Source organism: Podarcis liolepis, assembly GCF_965112155.1.
Source record: "Podarcis liolepis genome assembly, chromosome: 1".
NCBI lineage: Eukaryota > Metazoa > Chordata > Lepidosauria > Squamata > Lacertidae > Podarcis > Podarcis liolepis.
This window is the reverse complement of record NC_139554.1, coordinates 91,861,304-91,886,533: the sequence shown is the minus strand read 5'-3', so window position 1 is coordinate 91,886,533 and position 25,230 is coordinate 91,861,304. Positions and strand designations below refer to the sequence as shown.

Sequence of the window (25,230 nt, the reverse complement as noted above, 5' to 3'; positions counted from 1 at the left end):
GGGATTTATTTTTTTTAATCCTTAAACAAATTCTGCTAGCTTTTCACCCTTGGATTGTGTGCCTGCAAAATGCAATCTGTAAGCATATTTTATTTCAGTGCTTCTAGTGACATGCATGAAATCCAAGATGAAGGCTTACTACTTTTTGGAGAAGTCAGAGCCTCAGCAGAGTTGCATGCCCTGAACATCTTCATGCTCAGCCCTTGGCTATGACTCTTTAGAGACATGAAAGTATTTAGGGCAGGCTCCAATTGCCTATAGTGCTAGCTGTATACCCACAACCCCACAGTATATATCATTAATGTCCCAGTCTTGAAGTGTTGGCTGTGATAAACACCTTCATAAAAAAAAAATCCACAAAGACCCCTGTGTAAGTTGCAGTGACCTCACTTCAGAAGTCTTGACTGTCTTATAGCTGCTTCTGCATTTATTTATACAGCACTTTTATTCTACAAAGCACTTTACATTTTCATTGAAATGATCAGTATTCCCATTTTGCAGCTAGGAAACTGATGCCCAAAGTCATCATACGCAGCGTCCCATGGCAAGCAGAGTGAGTCTTTCCCTCGTTTGGCAGGAGGAGTTCCTTTACTTATATTTTAAATTATCATGAAGGTAAAGAAAACATAACATACAAGAACAGCAACTAAACTAGGGCAACTGGAAGACCCAGTTTAGGACTCTTTGTATGCCTATCATGATAAATGAAGAATTTGTGTGTATCGTTATTAACATTTGGGTCTACAACAAACATACTTGGGCTACTTTACACATTACTTGCATGTGGTTTCAAAATAATGTCTGACCTCCAGATCTAGGGCCTGATCTGCCTCTACCCCCCCCCCATAAGCTTCATCCATTTTGGCAGCAGTGGCAGAAAGAAAAAAATACACCTAGCACTACAGTGGGTAGAGCTCACCTCTCTGATGTGGGTGCAAGTCTCCCTAGCAATCATTTGATGAGCAGGGAGAGGGTGATTAACCCTTCCTCTGCTGATCTATGTAGATGAGGGAGTTCCTATGTGTGCATGCAATGGTTTTGGGTGGCCACTGTCCAGAGGTTAGTCAAGAATGAAAATTGCTCCTGGGACAAAAACAGTCAGCCACTTCTGGGGTACAGCATCTAATTCGAGGGCAGGGGTGTTCCAAGTCGTGTGGGAGTAAACTGATTGGGTAGTCTCTGCCTACTCAGTATTGTCCTACAAAATAATGCTTTAGAAGTTATTGTAATGCGTAAAGCAGCTTAGGATTCATAGTAAAACTAAGACTAGACAATCTTATTGCCTACTGAAAAAAACTACCACTTTTGTGTAGGTGACATCTTACAATTAAAGACTAGGAGAATCATGAAACATTAGAGATGTGGTAGGTAGGACAATAGAACTTCAGTCTGGCATCGTCGCTTTCTTGCTAGAATCTCTACAGAAAGTTTTCACACTGAAAGCTTGTGCCTAGATCACTGGGAGTAGATTGTAGTTTATTAAATGCAAGCATAAACATAGAACAGGCTTCCCTTGAATCTTAAGTTTGTCTCTGGGAGAAAAGCTTCCTCATCTCATGACTGACGTGCATTTAGAATGGCAGTGGATGCTGACAGTACAGATCTCTTGAACCCCCAGCTGCTAAAATCCTCACAAACCCTGAACAACTTTTATCTGTACATGAGGAAACTTCTGCAACTACCTTCATTGCGAAGGCATTTTGTTCTCATGGCTGCTACTTAACATACAGGATGCAATGCAATCCAGCAGGTTTACTTTTCTCATTAAGGTGAGATTAGTAGGGTTGTATCCAGTGATAATCCTAAAAATGAGAGAGGCTCATTGAGTCAGCAAAGGTGGCCACCAATGGAATAGGGAAGGAAACATGGGTGTGTGTCCCCCCCCCCCAATCTCTCTCCCTGCAGATATCCCAAAATCTGCTCCAGAGGGTTAGAGGAGGGTGGAAATGAATAACCATCACCCTCCCTCATTGGTCTGCTGATGGCAGGCTATTTTGGTCCACTGTAGGATTCTGTCAGGTTGCTCACCTCTTCTACAATAGATCTGTTGTCCACAACCAGTACTTTTAATTTCCTTTGTTCCCAGAACAGTTTTTCTTAGACAATTAAATTGAAATTAGTAGAAGTTAGGCTCTTTCCTAGATGAGGCTAGTCAACTTCTTTTCATCCTTCAAGCATTAGAGAAAAGCATTAGAGATTGCTATTGGGGCTGCAGAAGAGAGAGGTCACTTTCCAAATTTCTTTCAAAGCAAATTACACAGAAGTAGTTGGGGAGGGGTAGAAACAAAGCAATTCAGAATGAGCACTGCACTAGATGGTAGGCCTTTGGGGCCCAGGAACTAATCCCCATGAACAGATGGTTCTGGGTTAGATTTTAATTAAGGAAAATGCAGACACACACCATTAAACTTATGTGCATCCAATAATCTCACATTTAGAAATTCATTCATATTGAACAGTTTGTTAATATGCAACACCATCCTTTTATTTCAGCCTTTTCTACTATCTCACAAAGGCAAACCTGGTATGGGACTGAAGGAATCACTTGATATGCAGAACAAGCTCCTTGCCATTTTCATACTTCTGGATGTGGAATTTTCATGCTGCCCCTCCAAACTTCTCACATTGCCCTTGAGGTACATTCTCCTGCACAGGGTTTTCATTTGTCCGGCAACAGGGTCCTGAACCATTTCCAGCTCTTCTTTGAAGAAGAATTTCTCTGTCATTAATGCCCTAGACTATGGGAAGCGTCTGTCTTGCAGAAAAGTGTTTCATTCCTGAGAGGAATACGGCTTGGATCAAGTTTGCCTTGAGACTTGCTGGAGGACAACCATCACACATTGTAATCAGGGGCCTTCCCTTGTGGCTGCCTCAGTCGGATCTGTAACGTTGAAAAAGCGCTCACAGTCACATGAAAAAAGATCTGCCAGAGGTTGCGTAGTTCATAGAGATACATGTTGCATAGGCAGATTAAGCCAAAACTTAGGAAGGATTTGATGTTCCGCCAGCCTGTGCAATACACAAACAGATAGCACTGCAAAGGGGAAAAAAGTCACAAAGATGTAAGTAACCAGTTGCATTTTCTCATATTTCTATAGCAAGCGGCATCCAGCTAATGTGCCAAGAGACTCCTTTCATACCTTTCCACTCAACAAAGGTAAGAAGGGGAGTGCAAATGTTACCTCCACAGTGTGAGCTCCCTTGACAAAAGCTATGGCTTTCAATTTAAATCTACCATTTGCTGTGGCATTTTAATATCTTATCAAATTACCGTTGCCCAAAATTTGTGCACTCTAGTACAACCCTACCACAGGTAGAGGTACGATCCAATTTCTGAACATCTGTCCCAGCCCCCTGCATCTTGGAGATGCAGTTGAAGTCTACACAAGAGTCTTCTATGAGCCATATGAATCTTGTATAACCCTTTAAAAATAATAATAAATATTTAAAATAAATAAAATACCACAGCAGCTGAAAGTAAGCTGCCTGTTACCAGCTATTTTGATTAAATATTACCTGAAGCAACAAATATCTCCACTAAGAAGATACAATATGCTCTCTCAGGAAAGTTAGCATAATAAGCTTATCTGTTTACTGCATGGCCATAAAATCATTAATGAAAATACAGAAATTTTCAGCAGGCCTGTGCAGAGGGTGTGGGTGGCCAGGTACACTGAGCCTCAGGGTCTTAGCCAGGGGCCTCCACCTGGGACCAGGTGCTTTTTTGTTTGAGTTTATAACTTGATTCTAACATGTCCAAAAATGTCCAGAAAGACTAAACTAGAGTTGCAGTACAGTTCACCCACTACCAACCGAACTCAGAAGGAAACTTTGAAATAAATCTATTTACACTCATTTAATTTTGGACTCACAAGGTATGATACAACATACCCTAAGTCAGAAAGGGATTACAACTTTTAAGAAATCATTCAGACTTGTAAGAGGAAGATCCTACCTGATATAAACAAGCTGCTGTGCCGAGGAAAAAGGCAATAACATAGCTGAGGTCCTCTCTGTCGTTCTGGGGAAACAATTGGTGTCCTTATTTAGTAACAGAAGTTGCACAACTGGTCCCAGTGTCAGCCAAGCAGCCAGCACTTAGGTCATGATAAATGCAAGGCAGTAAAACACATTTAACTGCATTGCTTAAGTAATAATAGCTAAATAGGTATGTCTAAATTCATTTAGCAAAATACAAGTGAGTATTGCCATCTGTTCACCATCAAATTAATGTTATTCTGCATTTACTGAAATTGGTATCTGAAATATTCCCACTGGACCACTTTTTTTTCAATGTACAACAGCAATCATTGGGGAAAAACTCTTCCTCTCTTTAAATGCAGATCAGCAGAGATCTCATTTTAAGAGCAAATGGGGTACATGGGTGACAAGTGCTAAACTCCTTCCCCCATCCATTTTTTATCTCCCTGCAGCCTGTCCCTGCCAATCTTGATTTTTCTCTAGCCAGACTAAGTAGAAACACTTGGAAATAAAAATTCAGGAGACAGACTATGAAGAGGAAAGCTGGTGTAGGGCCTTAGCATCTCTCACAAATGTGCCCCTTTTTCTCTTAAAACAAACAAAATGTCCAGCCCGTTTTCAGCAATAGCCACAGATCAACATTTAAAGAGACTGATCTGCTGCCATCACATGCATCCACTAGATGGTGCTCAGCTCCTGCAAAGTAAAAAGTAAACTGGTAGTGAAGAAATCCCACAAAGCAGTGTTTACACAGATGGCAGCTAAATATTATGCGATATACTTTCCTTAAGTTGTAATATCTAACAGTTGTATGAGCAGGAGCTTTGGATCTGGGAGATACGGGTTCCAATGGATTTTGGTTTGTTTCTCACATTACAGAAATCCTGACTTCCCAGAACATGTGTGCACATAACAAAAGCAATTGTTACACACAAGCAGCACACTATTTCTTAACTGAAATATGAGTTCCTTATGAGAAAATGAAAAGACAACAATGGCTGTTGAAGACCACTTTCAAAAGGAAGAACAATAAAGACTAGAATTGCATGCAAATCAGAAGGTTCTTCAATGATAATGGGGAAGGTGTAATTTCTAACTGTAATCTGTGGGCAATTATAGAGCACAAGTCAATATAACTTTATGTTACATGCTTAGTGGAATATTGAAAAATGAAACAAGACCTCAAGGACATCTCATTTGTTATAACCGTTGCATGGGTAGTAATAACATTCATATATTACTTTCGTATTATATTATAATTTAGTATCCTGTGCCAGAAGAGAAATCCAGAATAGTGTGTGCAGTTCAAAATGACTTTTCAAAAGTGTATTTTAAATTTCACTGAAAACATTTACATTTGAATTGAAAAGAAAAAGTGATGCAATTCATCTGAAATGGGACTAGAAATCACACCTGCCATTTAGCTCAGCTGGTTAGAACATGGAGCTGATAACGCCCATAAGGCCCAGCTGCAAATTTCTGCATTGCAGGGGGTTGGCCTAGAATCCTCTGAGACCCTTCCAACTCTATGATTCTAGGAGCTCCCAATGTGTAGTGCAGTCCTCCAAAACATTTCCCCAGAGTGGAGAACATAGGAAAGAACAGTTTTAACTAGTGCATCCAGAGCTTTAGCTTGGATTGCTGTAAGTGAACAGTAGAACTTCCCAGATCCTTTTCTCGTCATCTTTCTATGATCCTCTCAATACAGAGAGTATTTGCAGCAATCCTGTGTTCTAAAGGGATTCACTGAGAGAAGGTACTCCATCATGGATTTCCCTGATGCAAGAGAACAATTCACTGGCCATGTGGATCAACATCCCCACAGAAAGCTGCTTGTCCCCAAACAACCTGTCACATGATTCAGCGCTATCACACTGAGAGCTTCCCCCACCACCAGCAATGAATGTCGTTGACATCCACAGCAGGCAGGCAAGCTCACCATGTAAACGGCCCAGAAATGATGGGGTGGTCAGAAACACACCAGGGAAAACCTACTTCTGTTGTAAAGTTTAATAGCTAGACCAACTCAAAGAATCTTATTAAAGTCTACATGTGAAACATTCTGGACTTCTCTAGTGGCTTAGCTTCCCTACAAAAAAAAAGCTAGCAACACAGGTCTGAAACATGTCAGTAACAGAAAGATATATTGCTCCACCAGCTGAGATGTCAAACAGCTTAGCTCAGAAGGACAAACCCAGCCTTCAGGCCATAGTTGCCAGCCCTCTGTGGGAAAAGAGGGGTTTCTCCTTATCCAAACAATATTCAGAGAGTGATTTAACTCTATCACTTATTGCAAGAGCATTTTTAAAAAAGAAATTGATAGGTAGGTCTTCAAAGACTGGGCTTTTGTTTTTCCCTGCTACAAAGTCATAAACATTGCTACAGTACCTGCAGAAGACTCTCTATGGCATGAAAACCACGAATTAAATTCAAAGCCCCACATAAAAGGCTGAGTAGAAAGGAAACAATCCCTGACAGAGTCACAGGTTCCAGTCGCTGGTGAGGGGCTGGAAGGCAGAGGGGAAAAAACACTTATAAATATTTAAAGATGTGTTCCTTAATATTTGAGCCAAAAATGTTAATGCTATTTTTCAGTGACTTCCTGCTCAAGATTCTGTAACTTAAATGAGAAAATACTCATAAGCTTAAGAGACTCCTTTTTCATTTATTTTAAACTGAGTACTTGTTTAGAGAATATATAACAGCAAGCTGAAGAAGCATAACTCTCAGAGCACATTGGAAAAAAATATATTTTGCATGAGCAAAAACTGAAACTCTCCAAGGCCTGGTTAAAAATAAGTTTTGAACGAATGCACTCAAGTTCTTCAGTATTAGGCTTGGATTACAGCACAGCTGTAAATTTCCACAATGTAGAACTAGCTGGTGAAATTAGCTACTGAGTAGTTAAGTCTCACCCTTGAAATAGGGCTCTCAGAGTTTGCTTTTCTGCTCTACTAATGCATAAGTTACAGCTCTCAATGAATGATTTATAGCTGATCCTAAACATGCTTACTCAGAGGTAGGAGCTCAATGGTACTTATTTGCAAATAAGTAAGTGCACAGAAGTTGACAGCCTGATCCTTTTCCATATTTTTAAATGACAGCAATGTGGATTTAAAAAAAAATGAAAAGTAATATACCAATAATTGGTATTCTAGGAGGCAATGAATGGGATCCATTCATCTCCTAAGTCTTCCAAAAACTATTGTCAGTTTATCCTTCTCCAGCACTTTTAGCCCCTTAATCAGACACTCCTTTGTTTCTCACAAGGAAGTCCAATTGATCCTAATGGACTTCCTCCCAAGTAAATGTACATAGGCTTAGTGCCTTAGTGTATTTGCTAAATGGGGCACTGTGAAGCAGAAGGAGAGGTAGGCTAAGTATGATAACTTCTAGCTTCACTGGCAAATCCACAGAGGGGCCCACTGCACAATTCTCTTACAAACTATACTGACGCTAAAAGATGCGGAGGAGGTGGCTGAACGTAAGCATTTATGCAGACATTCATCGGTGCTACTGGAGAGCCAACGGTACACACAAATGTCTGCCAATTCATAGTGAATGTGTGTACAAGCAGTTACTGTGCTATTCCGCAACAAGTGACAGAAAATGAATATGAAAAAACAGGGCAAAATCCACAGTAGTCTAGGCAACGCAGAGAGAGTGACAATGAGGTTACTGAACCATATTTAAATCATTCTGTTTAAATCAGTGAAGTGTAAAGGTGCCAACAATGAAGTTAATGAGCTGGAACATTAATATTGAGAGGGGTGTCATTCCATGTTGTTTGCATTGAACAGCTGCAGCAGAAAAAGGCTCTCCAAAGCAGTTCATAAAGTCAGAGAAAGCACAGCAGCGACAAAGGGAATTTCTCCAGAAGAAGAAAACTAGACTGTGTGAGCATCACTGTTTCCAAACTCTGGAAGGAACACACTAATCTGTGCACAGCTTAGCTGTTGTTTGGAAGAAACATGTTTTTTTAAAATTACAGATTTCTATTCTACATGCATTTTACTCTAAAACAAACATGTCAGAATAAACAGATTATATGAGATAACAATTCCATCAAACCTCAGTGAGCTTCAAAGTTAAATAGAGACTGGCTTCCTCCCTACATTCATGTCCATCGTTCTAATCCAGAATCACGTATTCTAGAGACAAGTGAAATTTTGCAGTGGCTTTTTACTTATAGTAACAAATTCAAGCTTGTTGATTGTTACAAGAGTGGAATAATATGGTGGAGCCATTAGCAAGACCTCAGATTTAGCAAAATTTTAGGATCAAATTAGACATGTCATTTGACCTTGAGGGAAACAATGGGACCTTTCCTCTCACTGCAAACTGAAGGTGCTGTGTTGTGGGTGGGAGAGATTCTAATCAGGAAAGCAGCAGGGGCAAAGGGTTAAAGTAGTCTCTCCATGCCACACTCCTGATCCGGAATAGGCCCATTGCAATGGCCATTTATTTTATTTTAAGACAGGCTAAACAACAAGAATGACATCTAGTTTGGTCCCAAGATTTACAAGACTGGTATAAGCAAATTGTTCCAGTTTTGAACCTTCCAAGCAAAATTATGTTTAAGGAAACAAACTCACCTGTAGATATTTTCCCAGTACCTTTGTATTCTGGAAGAGGTACATGTGGATACCCATTGGCTGAACCCAATTCAGACAAGGAAATTTGATAAGGTGGTCTCAGCCTGATTTCTGTCTGCATGTCAGCAAGGTTTATCTTTGTCGACAGAGACCGTGGGTTGTTATATCTCTGCTTGGTTCTCTGAATGAAATTATCTGTGTAAAATTAAAACAAAACCCCCTTAGACATATGTTAATAAAATCATCTGAGACCCCATGGCTTTATGGGCAATATAAGTCTCTGAGACACATTTAAATTCATTATTTGGAATTCTTACATCCATTGTGGAAGGTTTTAATATTGTTGCTACTTTATAACTAATATATCATGGGCTAATTAATTTTGCAGCACCAAAAAATTAAGCGCTAGAAATCTAATTATAAATAAACTAATGACTCATGCACTGACAAGCCTGAAAGTAGGGCTAATATAATTAATGAATTGCATTTTGTTTAGCTTTTCATGCAATTCAGAATATATTCTTACAAAATAAAGAAGAGCTTGTTCTGAAAACAAGCCTGTTTTACTTTGACACACATAATATAAGAATTAACAGCATCCATAATGATGAACTTTCTTTCCCAACAAAAGCATACGACTATACATATGTAAGAGCAAAATACATGCTTAAAGGGGAAAGCCCACAGGATTCTTCATTTTCAACATATTCTTAGGGCATCTGGAATCTAAGAAATTGGGGGAAACCCCAGCACAGCACACAGGGGGAGGAGAGGTGGGACTGTTGCATCTGGCAAGCTGAAATGCTTGCATACAGAACATATCTCATACATAACACAACAATGAATTCCACCCTGTGATTCCACCCAAAAAATAAAATCCTTCCTAGTTGTGGCATCACTTCTGGCTCCCTTCCTAGGTAGACCTACCTAAACCCACCGCTTCAAAATGTCATTAAACAGGTGAAAGCTCTCTTTTTCTTTGTAAGGTGCTGGAAGAATGGGCTATATATCACAGTAAAGGTTTGTGGCTCATGTTTAGTTATGTGGTTATGTTTAGATTTTAACTGTTAATTTTATTGTGTCAGCTGAGTAATAATAATAAAAAAGCTTTTTGTAAGCCACCTTGAACACTTTGGGGTAGAAAGTTATGTTACAGTTATATATATATAAGATCTAAAACAAGTCCATCATTAAAGAAAGTGGTGAATCCTCTTTACCGAACTCAATGAAACAGTATGGTCTAACAGCTGTATTTGTCTTCATCATGTTGTATGTGGTGATGAACTCCTTTTGAAGCTCATCCAGGAAACAGAAGGCCAAGACACTGGGGTAATTTTCAGTGCAGAGCATCATGTAACTCACTCCCAAGGAACTAATAAAACTACAAAACAAAACAAAAACATTTTAAAATGTGTTTAATGTTTCAGAATTAAATTCATGCATCTACAGCTTGACTAGAGCAGCTCTCTGTGCTGTAAGAACAAGAAAAATGGCTCTGAGTGTAATGAAATCATCAATATTCATGAGAAATTGTAACATTGTTTTCAAGAGGAAAAGGTCCCGGGTGTGTCCCACCACAAGTAAAAAGCAGAAGAGTATGAGAATTTTTCCTCTCTAAAGTGGGAAGAAGGAAACAGATCAAAGAGGGCAGGTGGCCTTCTCCTCTTTAACCTCTGAATGTTTTAATTATTGGTTGTACATAAAAGGACATCTTCATTCCAAAACCCAAAACGAAAAAGCTCTTCAGAATTATCTTTATGAGCCAGAGAATGAAATCGTGCCCTAGCAATGATGCTTCTTCGTCAGTATTCAGTGATGGCATTAAAGGAACTCATCAGAAGCTGGAAAACTCCCCAGATCTAATTGAAATTCTGGCATATGCTTACACTCTTTATTTATTAAACATTCTGTTAAAACACTGCATTAGTTCATCATTCCTTCAAAACAATAATTCTAGGACAATTTTAGGTACATACTGTACATCTGACACTTTAAAAATAATTAGACTGATATACTGATATACTAAACATCAGAGATTTATCAAGAGTACTTAGGGAAGTTTGTTTATAAAGGTCAGTGCCAGAAATGTACACATCAGATAATAATATGAATTACCTAATTTTGAACTGTGACTATTGATTCTTTCCCCAACTCCATTTGCATCTACTTACAAATAATTCATTCCCCATTTGGTCTAGGGCCCACTTAATTATTAAGATCATGAAACACACACACTGTAGCACACAAACAAACTCATTTCAGATAAACCATTCCAAAGTATAGTTTTGGTACAAGAAAAATGAAGGCAACGAGAAAGGCTTGAAATTTATGTTTTCAGCTTAAAGATACACATGGTTTTATGGCTGCTGTACACTGCTGTAATTTAATCCAGATAAACATAGTCCATCTAGGTGTGCATAAGGCATGCTGGGTTTTTCTATAACCTATTGGACAAAAAGAATAAGCACTGCCAACAAACTCATGGTCTTAGACACAAAATATATTGAAGTCTGTAGGAAAATGAAAGAAAAACTATAGGCAGGAGTGACCCAACACTCTCAGCAGGTGAAGTCCCAACTGATATGCTTCAAAAACTAAAGGTAAACAACCAATGGAACAAAATGGCATAATGTGCTATGACATCACACTACTGCTCCCACCATGTGTTCACAGCATATTTTGCCCCATTGGATTCATTTCATAAACACTTCAAAGGAAAAGCATCTCTGTTTCCAGAAGGGTAGTCCAAGGCTTGGCTGCCTATGATAGACTAGGGTTTATGTCAGGTCACTATAGCAAGACAATCACTTGATTTGCCTTCTGATTAGTCTGCCGTTATATGCCTTATATATCCACCCACATGGTTCAGCCTGGACACTGAGATCCAGCACCGAGGGCCTTCTGGCAGTTCTCTCACTGCAAGAAGTGAAGCAACAGGGAACCACAGGCAGAGGGCCTTCTCGGTAGTGGATCCCACCCTGTGAAATGCCCTCCCACCAGATGTCAAGAAGATGAGTAATTATATATATTTTAGGAGACATCTGCAGGCAGCTCTTTTCCTGTGTTTTTATATGTGCTGGAAGCCACCCAGAGGGGCTGGGACAACCCAGTAAGATAGGCGGGATGCAAATTATTGTTATTGTTATTATTATTATTAAGCAATACTGAAACAATATTTATTTTACTGTATTTATAACAATTAAAATTTCATTACAATTAAAAACTGGGGAGCATTGAAGAGCTACATAAAACAGATTCTCCTCTCCCCACAAAAATGGGGATCTGAACAGACAAATTTAAAATAACTAGAAGACTGGCAGAAGAAAAATGTCTTAACCTCTTGTTTTAAAGATATCAGAGATGGGGCCAGTCTAACCTTCTTTGGGAGGGAGTTCCACAGTTGAGATGCTGCCACCAAAAAGGCCCTGGCTCATGGCAGTGGAATGCAAAACAGGATCTCTGAGGATTACTACAATTTATGTGCGTACATATATGAGGAATGAAGCAGTTGTACAAATGCCTTCATATTTAAGATTTATGAAAATACATCATCATTTAAAGCTAACCTAGTTCCCCCCCCAAAGCAAATAGTTGTTTCACTCCCTATTATAGCAGCCAACAGTTGTATGTGAAACAAGATAAAAACAAGATAAAATCCCAAATAAAACTTACTTTAGGTTATACAGTCCTGCATGAAGTGTGCATCTGTCAGGAAGGTGAGAAAGTCTCTTTGCAATAGTTTTGAAGTATTTTTGGCACTCCTGCACACCAACGTTTTGCTCATAATCAGTAGAAGCAGATAGAGGGAGTCCATCTCTCACACGGACCACCGAGGCAGACAGGATCATGGACATTGCCAGCAGGCACAAGGAAAATCTGAAACAGAACATACATATAGAGTTTGATTTACCTTTGCTTTCATTCACTACATTTCCAGTAAGTGCATCTCGGGGTTCTAGTAAAATCCCTGGTTCAACCCCTGAGAATATCCCATCTGAAACTCTGGAGTGCCACAACCAGACAGTGTACTGTACACAAAAGTGAGCTAGTTAGATCTGACTTCCTATGCACCTAATTCTGTTTCTTATATTCATATGGCATTTAGCAAACCATCACAAAAGTAATTCTGTCACCACAACTGGGGGAAGAAGAGCAGTCACAAATTGTTCCAACCACAAAACTGAATCACCACTGAAATATATATAAATGGGCCCTGCAACAAAATGTTGTAAAGTGTTTCTGTACAATATTCCAGGCAGCCATAGCCTCATCCAGGCTGCTCTATTCTGTTTCACCCACTTTTCCATTCATGCACTCAATGAGTGACCACTAAGCATACTCAGCCTTAACTGAACTGTTTTGTGGAGACCGAATAGTCCCTAATATTTTTTTGTTAACTTTGGGGTTCTCCTGAACATGCTGGTGCCTCCCCTCCTGTTTCACAGTGTCCTTGCTTTGGCTGTCATCCTGCTTGCATTCATTTATAACTCCTGCAACAAATATTGCAGTGTGGAGTGCTCTTGCTCAGAGTTCTAGCCAGCCAATCAATCATGGCCTATTCCAGAACAGTCCTTTCAATTTCCCCTCCACACTAGTTTCCATTCCCCACCTCCAGCAGTCAACCAGCATTGCATGGTACACTGAGATGACTTAGCCTCCCTCCTTTAAACACAGAGCCTGCCAATAGCTTCCTCTTTTGCTTTTGGGGGCTACATAAGTTGGAGAATGAGTTTGCTCTTAGCATACGGGATTTGCTCCTAGCTGGATATTATTCCTAGCTGTGAGATATATGATACTTCATAATATGTGGAAAACAGGAAGAGCTTATTAAAACATTCATAATGCAGAAGGTATCTCTAGTAATAACTCATAGCAGGCATTTAAAATGCCTACTAGGCAGTCTTTTTGTAAAATATCCCAAACTGTAATTAAGAAACACTCAAGTTTCTCTTTAAAGTACTCATAAAACTAGGAGAGCATTTTGAAACTTACCAAACAGAATGCTTTTGGTATCTACAGACTCCCACAATTCCACTTGGGCACCACCCTAAAGTCGGTCAACCTGGAGAGCTGGGCAAGGATTATCACAGTTTGTGAATTGTCATCTGTACTGCTTCCCAGCTCCAGGGTTGCATGCTGTTCCCTGAAGATGCTGCAAGTACATTAAAGCAGCAGCACTCGAGTACACTCAACCGCATGTACATTTATCTTTTCCCTTGGGAAAGGCCAGTGGGTGGAAGAGGGATGTCAGCTGGAAAGAAGGTGGCAGGAGAATGATAGGCAGAGAGTGGGCAACTAAATTTTTTGACATAGCTGCCAAGCCAGCCCAAAATTGTAGATCAGATGCAAATATGTCACTTATTCACTGAATACCATGGTCTGCCTGCCCAATTTCTTATGCATAGCGGTACGGCCCTAAGAATGAATAGTAGCAAGTTACTTTTAAATGCCATTAATGGAACAAAGCCACGTTTAGCTCAAACCACAGCTCACGAAACCACTTTTAACAATGGTTAATGCCAAGCCAGTTTGCAACCATGGTTAGAAACATATTTGCAAATTGCAGTTTGATACAGTACAGATGTAACATGGGTTAGCTTTGAAAATGAAAGGGAGAGGAAAATTCACATCCAAGAGGAGAAAGTTGTGTCTGAACCTGTGGGGCATGCATGAATTCTTAACCATTATGAATGATTAAGAAGCATTATGAATGCGCCAGCCAAAGTGTTTAACACAAAGCTATTTTTGTCAGCTTTTTAAAAGAAAACAATGGTTGCGCATGGAGACAGATGCAACTGGAAGTACCAATGTAGCCGTTCCTCGAAAACAAACTAAAGAAAATACAACACTAAACAGGTTCACACAATCCATGCTTAAAGTATGGAAGGAGAAAGCAGGTAAAGTGCCCCCAACCCCATTAATCCCCCTGGCCACCACCCAATATTCCACCATGCAGTCCACAGCTTACAAACAAAAACATGGCAAGTCAAAAGTTTACACAGCCTAACAGACATCTACAAAAATGACAAATCCATACTAACACAAAAAATAAAAGACAAACTAGGGGAAACTAAGTGTCCCCTAGTTTGTATACCCTGGCTGACCCAACACCAACTGCACACCTTCTTAAATAACCCAGGAGTCAAAGGACTCTGAACACCTTCGATAAACTTCTAACAACAGAGGGACACAGAAAGGGAATGGAATCCACAATATACAAACTACTACTCAAGACCCTACAAAATTGTGTTCAAAACTCTGTTTAAACTATGGTCTAAACCACCCTTTAAGTCCATCTCAACCAAAAGAAGAGAACTGACTTTGAAACTAATTTATAGATGGTACCTAACAACTCAGGATGCAAGTGGCGCTGTGGGTTAAACCACAGAGCCTAGGGCTTGCTGATCAGAGGGTCGACGGTTCGAATCCCCGCGACAGGGTGAGCTCCCGTTGCTCGGTCCCAGCTCCTGCCCACCTAGCAGTTCGAAAGCACAAGTAGATAAATAGGTACCGCTTCGGCGGGAAGGTAAACGGCGTTCGCCAGAAGCGGCTTAGTCATGCTGCCCACATGACCTGGAAGCTGTATGCTGGCTCCCTCGGCCAATAAAGCGAGATGAGCACTTCAACCCCAGAGTCGTCCGCGACTGGACCTAATGGTCAGGGGTCCCTTTACCTTTAACACCTCAGAAGCTGGCACTGATACACCCAGGAACCTCACCTAAATGCTGGAGAGGCTGCACTACTACAGGCACATACCTCTGAAAACAGAGAGGTTGTATGTACCCTTGTTAACCATGAAAATCCTTTAATAAAAACAATTTTTAAAAGGCAATGTAATGGTGTGTTCTGTAAGACACTAGAACTAGACTAGTTTTGTTCATGAGGCTAAAATAGTTTAACTGCACATCTGTCAGTTTAAATGGCCTATAATTCACAGATGCAACATGTGTTCCAACAGTTCACTTACAAGATTGCATACTGTATAAACAAATTTCCTACAGTAAAAAAGTCCATGAGTTCAGTCTTAATACTATTCTACCTAGAAAGAGATTTTTCCTCCTATCCTTATCCAAATTTCCATAAACCAAAATTAATCTTACATGAGAAAACAAAGTATAATTCTGGTGACCTTATTATTTAATGCAATTTCTGTTATTTTGAAACAATTCTGCAACATATAAAGCTAGTACAGAATCTCCTTTTCTCTCAGTAGGTTTTTGTATTTTAGGACCAGAGATACAAAACAAAATCCCAAATACTAGGGGACTGGAGGAGGTTAGAGCTTCACAGGACTATATCTATTTTACAAAATCTTCCCTAAATCCTGGATAAACAGCATTCATTTCCTTTGAACTCCTATTTATGCAAAGGCAAATTAGTCACTCTTCCAAAAGATAAGCCTCCCTAAAACCGGCAAGCTGTTTTCCATGCATTACCAGATGATAGTAGCACAAAGCTGTATTTAGCTACAGCCCTATCTCATATCATTAGTCAAAGGGGTTCTAAGTGAAACCGTGTTCATACCTCATTGCATGATATAAAATGTGCTTGTGGATTAAATTCGCCTGTGAGCTGCTCCTCTATTATGTATATCATTTGAGAATGCTATTATCCTGTTATCTCCATCCTTACATCTTGCACTTTTAGAAATACTCTGGTTGCTTCCAGATGAACTGTTTATTGAGCATTTATCCTTATTAATATGCACAAAGATTGTGGGGAGGTTAGAAGATGTTGACTACTTACCGAGCATTCATTTTTATTAATATACGGGGAAGTTACATGACATCAAGCAATCATCATTCCCTACTTTCTGGTGCATCCAATCACTTTCCTTATTGTGAAATGTCTGATTTGGAGGAAAGAGTGGGTTTGTCATGCAAGAGTCCTTATCAACTTGAATTGCATAACTTGGATTTGCCAGTGTGTGAAATAATAGCAACAGTTTAAAAAGCTCCCTCTGAGACAGACTACCATATGCACTGCTACTCACAAGTAGAGCTTCTATGAGTATAATCACCCCTGTTTTTTTCTGTGGGGAAGACAGCTCCACTCAAGAGAGTGAAGAGAGTGAGGACATCTTCGCAGGCTGCAGCACTCCATATTTGCTTTGGAGCACCACTCCTCAATCACTTGGTCAGTTTCCTTGGCATTACACCTCCAAATTACACCTCTAAATTGGCCTCTGCTCAGGGATAAACTATGCAATGTTAAATGTGTGTCTGACTTAAACTCCTCTTAAAATGCACTAACTATCCACTTGGGAGGGAACTGAAAATCACTGGGATCACAGCAGATGTGGAGCATTCTCCAGATGTGCTCTCTGCATTAAGGGAAAGCTCCCAAAGTGCTGATGGGAACTTTACAGGTTTTCATGAAATTATTTCCATTGTAACTGCAAGGCAGAAAATGGTAAAGTCTCCCTCCACATCTCCTCCATCCGAATATTTACCAGCCATCCATACAGCTGCTAATAGCATTTTTTAAAAATCTGTATGTTAAAGGCAAAGACTGCCATATCTAGTTTGCCCCTCAGAAAATGAAACATGCACAGCAAAGTATTGAAGAAGCATTGCAAGTTGGTTCAGAGTAAGGGTGGCTTACATATCGGGACAGAAGAGGGTCCGGAAATATATATATAAATGAGTGATGGGAGACCCTAAAAGTTAAGCTGTCAGTAATCTTACAGAAATATATTTGGGTGAAAATATTTAGTACTCAGACAATTTCAATAAATTACTATCACAGTGTCGTCTAACACTCTAATGGTAGCGAAATAAGTTCAAAGCAAGATGAAAGAAAGGTGAGTTTTGCAGACTGTTGGGGGACATGTGTGTAAGAACAAACAATATACTTAAACTCATATTTCTCCAAACCAAAAATTAAGTTTAATAACACATTGTGTTCAGTGGGGGCCTACTCCCTAGTGAGTTGGTTTAGGATTATGCCTAAAGGTTTTCTGAAACAACTATTCCTGAAAGAAAAGGGCACTGTTACAGCTATACTTTTATTTGCAACATACTGTACTGGAAAACTAAGGAGACAATTTCTTTTTGATCTCTGAAAGAATGGTATAGAAAATTATGGGGCAAAGAAATCATGAATAAAATTACATAATATATTTTTGTGTTAGAGAAGAGAAACAAAATTGATGTGTTTGGAGAAGAATGGAAATGGCTTAGAAACTGCTGGAATGCTGAACGAAGTATTATTAAGCAAAATCATTTTCCTTATTATAAGGTTTCTCCTTTAGTGTCCTTATGTTTATGTTTTAATGATTTTTTTCCTATTTAAATTTGAGATGGGTATGAATACATCCTTTTAAAAACTTTTGGCTTTCTCATAAACATAATAAAGTAATGGGATGCATGACAATTGCTTTTAAAATAATACTGTAGATAGACAGCCTGTATTATGGTACATAGTGATACACAGAAGGCAGTAAATCATGTGCCAATACTGGCAGATATTACAGTTGTCTGGCTAACATTTTATTATGTTGTTCTTCATAAGCCCACATAGGCAAGTATAATGGCTGAAATCTGTTATTTAATAATGTGTTCAATTCTGTTGACTGGCAGTCCTTTCAGCAACCTAAAAGGGGCTTGCATTAACAACGGACTGTTACTTTATTTTTCATTATTTACAATAAAATAGGCTTGTAATCAGACACTTGCCTGTTTGCCTCAACTAAGGGTTGACTCCAAGGTCCCAGCTGAATCTCCAATGCTTTGAAGCTATAACCACAAATGCAGCTGCCATAGCTCTGAACCATATTTTCACTAGGCTATGCTCACGTTTCCAGTCTCAATACCCGTATCTTGAAAGGTGGAAGACAGTCCCATAATTTAAGGCAAGGATAGGAAACCTGTAACTTACTATCCAGATGTTGCTGGACTATAACTACAGTTGTCCCTGACTGGCTGAGGCTCATGGGAGCTGGTATCCAACAGGGTATGGAGGGCTATAGGTTCCCTATCTATGAGCAACACCAAAGCTAAGATCATATGCACACTTACCTATGAGCAAGTCCCACCTAGAAGTCAGTCATTGTATTGCCAATACAAGTTGGAGCCTGGATATCTGAAGGAGCATTTGCTTCCATATGGACCTACTTGTTTGTTAAGATCATCAAAGGAGGCTCTCCTAATGGTGTCACCACTGGCTGTGGCACAGAATGCAGCAACCTAAGCAAGGGCCTTTCTTGTGGCTGTATCCGTTCCACAGAACTCCCTCTGCCCTGAAATATGCTTGGTACAGATTGTGTTGGATTTCAACACCTGCTTCAGACTTAGCTCTTTATCTCAACCTTTGCTGACTATTATTATTATTATTTCATTTTAATAACTGCTTGCTATGTAAGGACTTCCTAAGCAACTTGCAAAATTTTAAGAGCATAAACATAAAGCAGAGCATAAAATAAGGAAAAGTAACAATACATAACAATTAAAGAACCCTATATTCCATAAATCAGACCCAGCTTGAAATTGTATTTATTGCTGGCTGCAGTGGGTATAATTTTATAATGGTTTTAATATGTATTTTATCCTATTGTATTTTGTGAACCGCTCTGGTTTTACTTAGCTGAAGACCAATATATAAATAGCTTTAAATAAACTAACCAACTCATTCTTTGGGACTTCCTTCTAAGTACATATACATAGGATTGCACTTAAAATCAAACTACATTTAGAAATCCCACTGACAGTCAATAAATATTTCAGAAGGGTCAAATGAAAAGGTTATTCTAGGATAAGATAACAATGAATCTCATGTAAACCACTGAAGGAGGAAAAATTATTTCACTTTAACACCATTTTTACACTGCGGTACCATTTATTTGCAAGATCTTGTAAGCAATAGTGTGATCTATCCTTGATGGAACAACTTCCATACACTTGTAGCTTTTTGAGTTTACACTATGGAATAATGTTACCATATGAAGAGAGTTGCATTAATGTAACCTTGGGGATACACAGCTCAGAGTAACATATGGCCAAATCAGTAATTACCACAGTATTATTACATTCATTAAGCAATAAAAACATGCTCAAGCAGCTGAGGCCTAACCCACAGTGGTAAGGAAGACCTTCCTGGCATGTACTCCCTCAGGATGTGGTGGACTCTCCTTCATTTCAGGTTTTTCAACAGAGGCTGGATGGCCATCCATTAGGGATTCTTTAGCTGTGATTCCTGCATTGCAGGGGGTTGGACTAAATGACCCTTGGGATACCATCTACCTCTGCAGTTCTATAATTCTATGATTCTACTATACCTTTGGGACACGGGTGGCGCTGTGGTCTAAACCACAGAGCCTAGGGCTTGCCAATCAAAAGGTCGGCAGTTCGAATCCCCGCTCCTGTTGCTCGGACCCTGCTCCTGCCAACCTAGCAGTTTGAAAGCACATCAAAGTGCAAGTAGATAAATAGGTACCGCTCCGGCGGGAAGGTAAACGGTGTTTCCGTGCGCTGCTTTGGTTCGCTAGAAGTGGCTTAGTCATGCTGGCCACATGATCCGGAAGCTGTACGCTGTCTCCCTCTGCCAATAAAGTGAGATGAGCGCCACAACCCCAGAGTCGGTCACAACTGGACCTAATGGTCAGGGGTCCCTTTACCTTTACTATACCTTTACTAACCACTTAATAACTTTCCACAGCCATACCGACAACAATTGCCCTAAAACGTCACAGCATTTCCTCCCCAGTATTGTATTAGGGAAGGCTGAGGGAAGGATTCCCTCACCCCCTTTTATTTCAATAAATCATAAAGCAACAAACAAATAGTCTCATTAAATCCCCCACTAGTAGCACCCTGCATGGAAGGGCAAGGGAGGAAAACTAAAGGGCACCCTTCTTTTCTACAACTACCAAGAGGCCTTGCACTCAGAAATGCAGTTTTTAGTGGTAGGCCTAAAATCCTAAATATATATCCCTCATTATGCAAGAGCACTTCCTTCTCCAAATCCTCCCCAATACGCCTTTTGCCAAAACCCTAGAGGGGAATATGCGAATCGCAAACGCACACCCAGCTACATTAGCTCAGGTATTTAAGGGCAGAGTCACCCCCCCCCCCGCCTTGTCCTCTGGCACAGTTACAGTGCCTTGAATTGCTGCATGGCGGGCAAAACATCCAACAGCTGCAGCGTTTCCCTCCCACCCCTAGAGAGAAAACTTCCCCTGGTGAACTTCCACCTGGTCAAGGGGCTCTTGAGGCACAGAAACGCCACAAGGGAAGACGAAGCAGCAGCAACTGGAGGCTGCAGACGTCCCCTCCCAGGTCTCGAGGACCGTGCCAAAGGGCGCAGCTGTGGGGACGTCCCTGGGGAGGGAGCCCTATGCCTGCTCCCTCCTCCACAGGAAGGGCGCACCTTCGCCCAGGCCCACAAAGACAGGGCCCGCGCTCCTACGGGCAAGCTGGCTCAGTTGCTAGGCAACCACTCGGGGCTGCAGCGAGCGCGCGGAGAGGGAATCGGAATTACCTTGCTTAATCGACCCGGCAGCATCCGTAGCCGGACCGCGGCTCCACAGCCTCGCGCATAGCGTTCTTGGGCGTCTTGACACGTCACACTCAACAGCGCTCGCTTGTAGAATGCGACGTCACATGACGCCGCGTAAAAGTCGCCATTGCTCTGCGGCCGTAAGGAGGGGAAGGCGTAGCTTAAGCCGCCATTGCTTTGTGGGGATATATGGCTGCGGGAGCAGCCATTGGTCTACGCAGTCGCGGGTGTGGTCTGAATCTGCCTATGGGAATAATGGTGGAACGGCGCAATACTGCTCAGAGGTAAAGTCCTATTGCATTCAGCGGGGCTTGCTCCCAAGTAAGTGGTGCCGCTGGCTAATTAAATTGCCGTATACCTTTTAAAAAAAAAACCCCGCCCGAGAATTTGTATAATCCAAACCATGATTTTGGGAAGTTGAAACAAAAACGGTACACCTGGATTTGAAACTAGGAGGGATATTAATTGTTTATAATCGTATTGTCTTTATTAGGGACTAGCGCCTTTTGAGATTTCGGGGTTTACATGGCAATTGTAAATCGAAAGATCCCAAAAGAAATAAATAAACTACTGTATACAATTAACTGGATATTGATTAGTACTTTCTAAAATAGTAAAATATAATTTGAGGTGTTGCACAATGGTATATGGATTTTTTTAAAAAATAATTTTTATTAACAGACCAATCAGATCAAATCACATAAATTCCAAATTACAAAGCCGAATTTTATTTTTTTTGTTGGGGATACCCATATTTCAAGTTCCGAAAGGGATCCAATCATGGTATATAGAATTTTTTAAAAAAAATGTAATTGACCTAGAATACGAGCAGATAATGTCATTTTAATAAACTTTCATGCCCACTCAAAAATACCTTTAAACCAAGAGCTAAATCCTTAACATCTTAATTATCTTTGAATAATTGACACTGGTGGAAATGAGCCAAGATGGTTCTGTTCATAAACTTCCTGCAATAATGACATGTCTTCCTCCAACACTGTGTTCTCAAAATATTGTCTGTGGAAATGAGGGCAAGCGGCCTTTAAAGGTATGCTAGGATCCCAACCTGAACTGAAGAATGCACATCTACAGGATTCCTTCATTCTAAGTGTGTGGAGACAGGAAAGGTAAGGTATTCTGTATATATGCCCAGAAGTACTCACTGTATTTATATCTGTGGCTATACATGGATAAGTCTGAGGGCTAAGGCTATGGGGCCAAAGCCAATACTATCTTCAAGAGATTATTTTCCCCTACACCACTGCAGTGATAGTACTTTCAATACTGTTTGATAGTTATTATATTAGCTTTATGATTGCTGAGCCTAATATATAAACCACAGGCACATGACTTAGAAACTTTTCTTTATTAAATCTGAGTGGTCTCTCCACAAATCTAAAACAGTCTGGTTAAGGGTTTATGGAGAGCATTAGGATACCTACAGACATATTTAAAAACTGGCGTCATAGTACAAATTTCCCATTGGGGTGTGTCTGCTTTCTTTTTATGTTGGGATGCTATGGACAGACGTAAAGGCAAAGTGACCCCTGAACATTAGATCTAGTTGCGGACGACTCTGGGGTTGCGGCGCTCATCTCGCTTTATTGGCTGAGGGAGCCGGTGTACAGCTTCCAGGTCATGTGGCCAGCATGACTAAGCCACTTCTGGCGAACCAGAGCAATGCACGGAAACACCATTTACCTTCCCGCCGGAGCGGTACCTGTTTATCTACTTGCACTTTGATGTGCTTTCAAACTGCTATGTTGGCAGGAGCAGGGTCCGAGCAACAGGAGCGGGGATTTTTTGTAAAGCAACTCTTTTTTAAAAAAGCTGAAAAATTTAAAAGGGGAATAAGTGGCCTCATGATGTTGTAAGCAGCTAGCCAACACAGCACAGCCAGGTTCAGCTACAAACAGGATGGATTTCCCTTAAGGAAAAGGTGAACAAAAACTGATGAATACTCATCCACAGCGGACTCACAACTCAAGTTACAAGTATCTAGATGCACACTTAGGCTGCAATCCTAAATGCACTTGCTGCAGCGTAAGTCCCACTGAACATTCTGGGACTTACTTCCAAGTAAGCATCAATAGGGATGTCAGTAGATGACCCATTCCCACCTGCTTTTTATCCTTTTTTTGATAATTTCTGAAGTAAAATTCAAAGACAGTGGTAGGATTTCCCTATATAATACACTGGGAGAACAGAAAAACCTAAGGATGAGATGTATGACAATACCTTTATTCCAATATTTTCAATATGTACCAGTTTGTATTGATTTTCTGTACATGTTTGTATTGCTTTCAAAGCACCAAGGTTGATGTGTTCTGTGGCTCACCAAGAAGAAGAGTGTACAACCTGCAGAAAAATTGACAAACTGTCAGGTTCCTGTTGGGGAGGATGCCAGCATTTGCCATCTTTTAAGAATAAAGACTACATATGTGCTGCTATGAAAAGAGTGATATAGCAGGTGAGTGCTCAACATTATACTACAAAAGTCCCCCTGAAAGAAAGAGAATCTTTAATATGCACGTGTAGCATATTAGTATGTCATGATTTTGTATGTCTTTTAAAAGTCAAAAAGCATAAAATTATGCTAAATTGTGTTTCTGCTGTTTAAACATGGTTTTTATATATAACAAGTATGTTTAAAGTAATATTCCTCCAAAATGTCTGAAAAAAAGTATGCATACAGAAGAGGAACCACAGGGAAATAATCTGTCCATTGATATCTATATTTTTTTAAGTATCATGACAAACTCATTATTTTATGGTGTATAATCTGTTATTGTCAAACATCGAAACTGCTGCTCAGCACCACTGAAGTCAGTGGGAAATTTGCCAGCAACATCAATGTATAGCAGCTTCTATATAAACTAAGCAACCAGATATTTTAGGGTGTTAAATGTGCCAAATATACCCAGAATTAATTATTTGGCAACAGCCTCACAGGTGAACTATGCAGACATTTTTATTCTGAATGGAACAGACCTGACCAAAGATCAGAGTTAAAATGGAAACTGTTTTACCACCAATTATGATTGTTGTGAATTCCTCATCTCTAATATGGAGCTATTTGCTTGTTTGTAAATGCCTAGAATAATTTTTCTTCAAACATTATATAAACTTCATATATAATCATCTTTGGAAGAGAAGTCTGAGAATCTGTACTAATTACAGTGATGTTTTTTCTTATACAGACAGTTGTCCTTGGGGAGTGGAGCTCGACCACCTAATACATCTCACAAAGGCCGACAAACAATCTTCAGATCTCAGTAACTCCCCATCATAACTGAGCTGCACTAGATTTGAACTGACAACTTTGATGAAGGATTCTCCATATCCAATTACCCAGGTCCCTGATGAGCTCAATGTTTATCTGAAAGCTCTGCCTTCTGAAGTGTGATGAGAGGATTCTTCCCATCTTCAGCTGGGTTGCAACTTGCCTGCACTCCCTTCTATCAAATAAAACTTTTATTCCATTACTCCTCATCTCATTTCTGGCCTTTTTGTTCTCACAAGAGACCGTTGCCTGCTTAATTTCTCCCTCCATCTAAATTAGTGTTTGGCCATGTAATTGAATATATTTAATTGTAGAAGGAATTTTGGCTATTTGCTGATTATATTAAAAGGACTGAGAGCTACATTCAGCTCATCAAGCTAGGCTGAGCTAGAGTTGAACCCTGGGGACCCCCTGATGGCTGTCAACAACACAGACAAAGCCCTTCAAGGTTCTGCTTCCTGCTCTGTTACGAAAGAGGAAGGCAGCTGACATTAGGCTGGACTGGCAGGAAAACAAATCTCAACAGGGGCTGGCTTTCCTCCCTCAAGGGCTGGAAGCAGGAATGGAGGGAAAAGGCCAGTCACATGTCCATAGAAGAATGGAATAAAACTCCCTGTCACTAAGCTATTGAGGCTCTCTTCCCTTCCTCACAAGTCTCCTGCCTTCACCTAGAGCCCTCCAGGTGTTCTCAGATTCTAGCCCCATCATCCTGACCATTAGGCTGTGCTGTCTAAGGCTGATGGGAGTTGGAGTTCATAGGGTTACAACAGGCATAGGTAAACTTGGCCCTCCAGATGTTTTGGGACTACAACTCCCATCATCCCTAGCTAACAGGACCAGAGAACTCAGACCTTCTATTCCCCTTTCAGCACCCTT

The 25,230-nt window shown here is 40.2% G+C and overlaps 1 protein-coding gene and 2 long non-coding RNA genes across 10 annotated transcripts; 2 read left to right on the top strand and 1 right to left on the bottom strand.

Moving 5' to 3' along the window:
- Nucleotides 1–371: 371 nt before the first annotated feature.
- Nucleotides 372–23,425, bottom strand: SEC22A (SEC22 homolog A, vesicle trafficking protein). Of its 8 annotated transcripts, none has more exons than XR_014522909.1 (8): nt 23,337–23,425; nt 12,249–12,452; nt 9,794–9,957; nt 8,577–8,771; nt 6,370–6,488; nt 3,956–4,021; nt 1,600–3,034; nt 372–1,532 (listed from the first exon to the last, which is right to left on the bottom strand). XR_014522909.1 is itself a non-coding variant. In XM_083491169.1 (7 exons), exons 2-7 carry the CDS (start codon nt 12,428–12,430, stop codon nt 2,834–2,836), a joined length of 927 nt encoding a protein of 308 aa, XP_083347295.1. In that variant the 5' UTR covers nt 12,431–12,452; nt 23,337–23,425; the 3' UTR covers nt 372–2,833. The 8 variants fall into 8 exon arrangements, 4 of the variants coding, with proteins under 4 accessions (XP_083347295.1, XP_083347293.1, XP_083347296.1 ...); XR_014522910.1 differs by lacking the exon at nt 23,337–23,425 and adding an exon at nt 21,054–21,193; XR_014522911.1 differs by lacking the exon at nt 23,337–23,425 and adding an exon at nt 21,054–21,193 and having other exon boundaries at nt 1,600–2,881.
- Nucleotides 3,043–5,907, top strand: LOC310701347. Its single transcript, XR_014523022.1, has 2 exons — nt 3,043–3,157; nt 4,861–5,907. It is a non-coding gene; the product is annotated as an uncharacterized lncRNA (long non-coding RNA).
- LOC310701240 lies at nt 21,254–24,556 on the top strand. The gene is made up of 3 exons (XR_014522954.1): nt 21,254–21,392; nt 23,381–23,541; nt 24,272–24,556. It is a non-coding gene; the product is annotated as an uncharacterized lncRNA (long non-coding RNA).
- Nucleotides 24,557–25,230: the final 674 nt, after the last annotated feature.

Bases quoted from the DNA above. Each gene is read 5' to 3' on its own strand.
- SEC22A (XM_083491169.1), bottom strand. From the start codon at position 12,430: ATGTCCATGATCCTGTCTGCCTCGGTGGTCCGTGTGAGAGATGGACTC. The intron at 9,958-12,248 runs GTAAGTTTTATT...TTTGTTTTGTAG, and splicing joins GCAGGACTGTATAACCTAAA to TTTTATTAGTTCCTTGGGAG. The intron at 8,772-9,793 runs GTAAAGAGGATT...AATTTTACACAG, and splicing joins ATACTGTTTCATTGAGTTCG to ATAATTTCATTCAGAGAACC.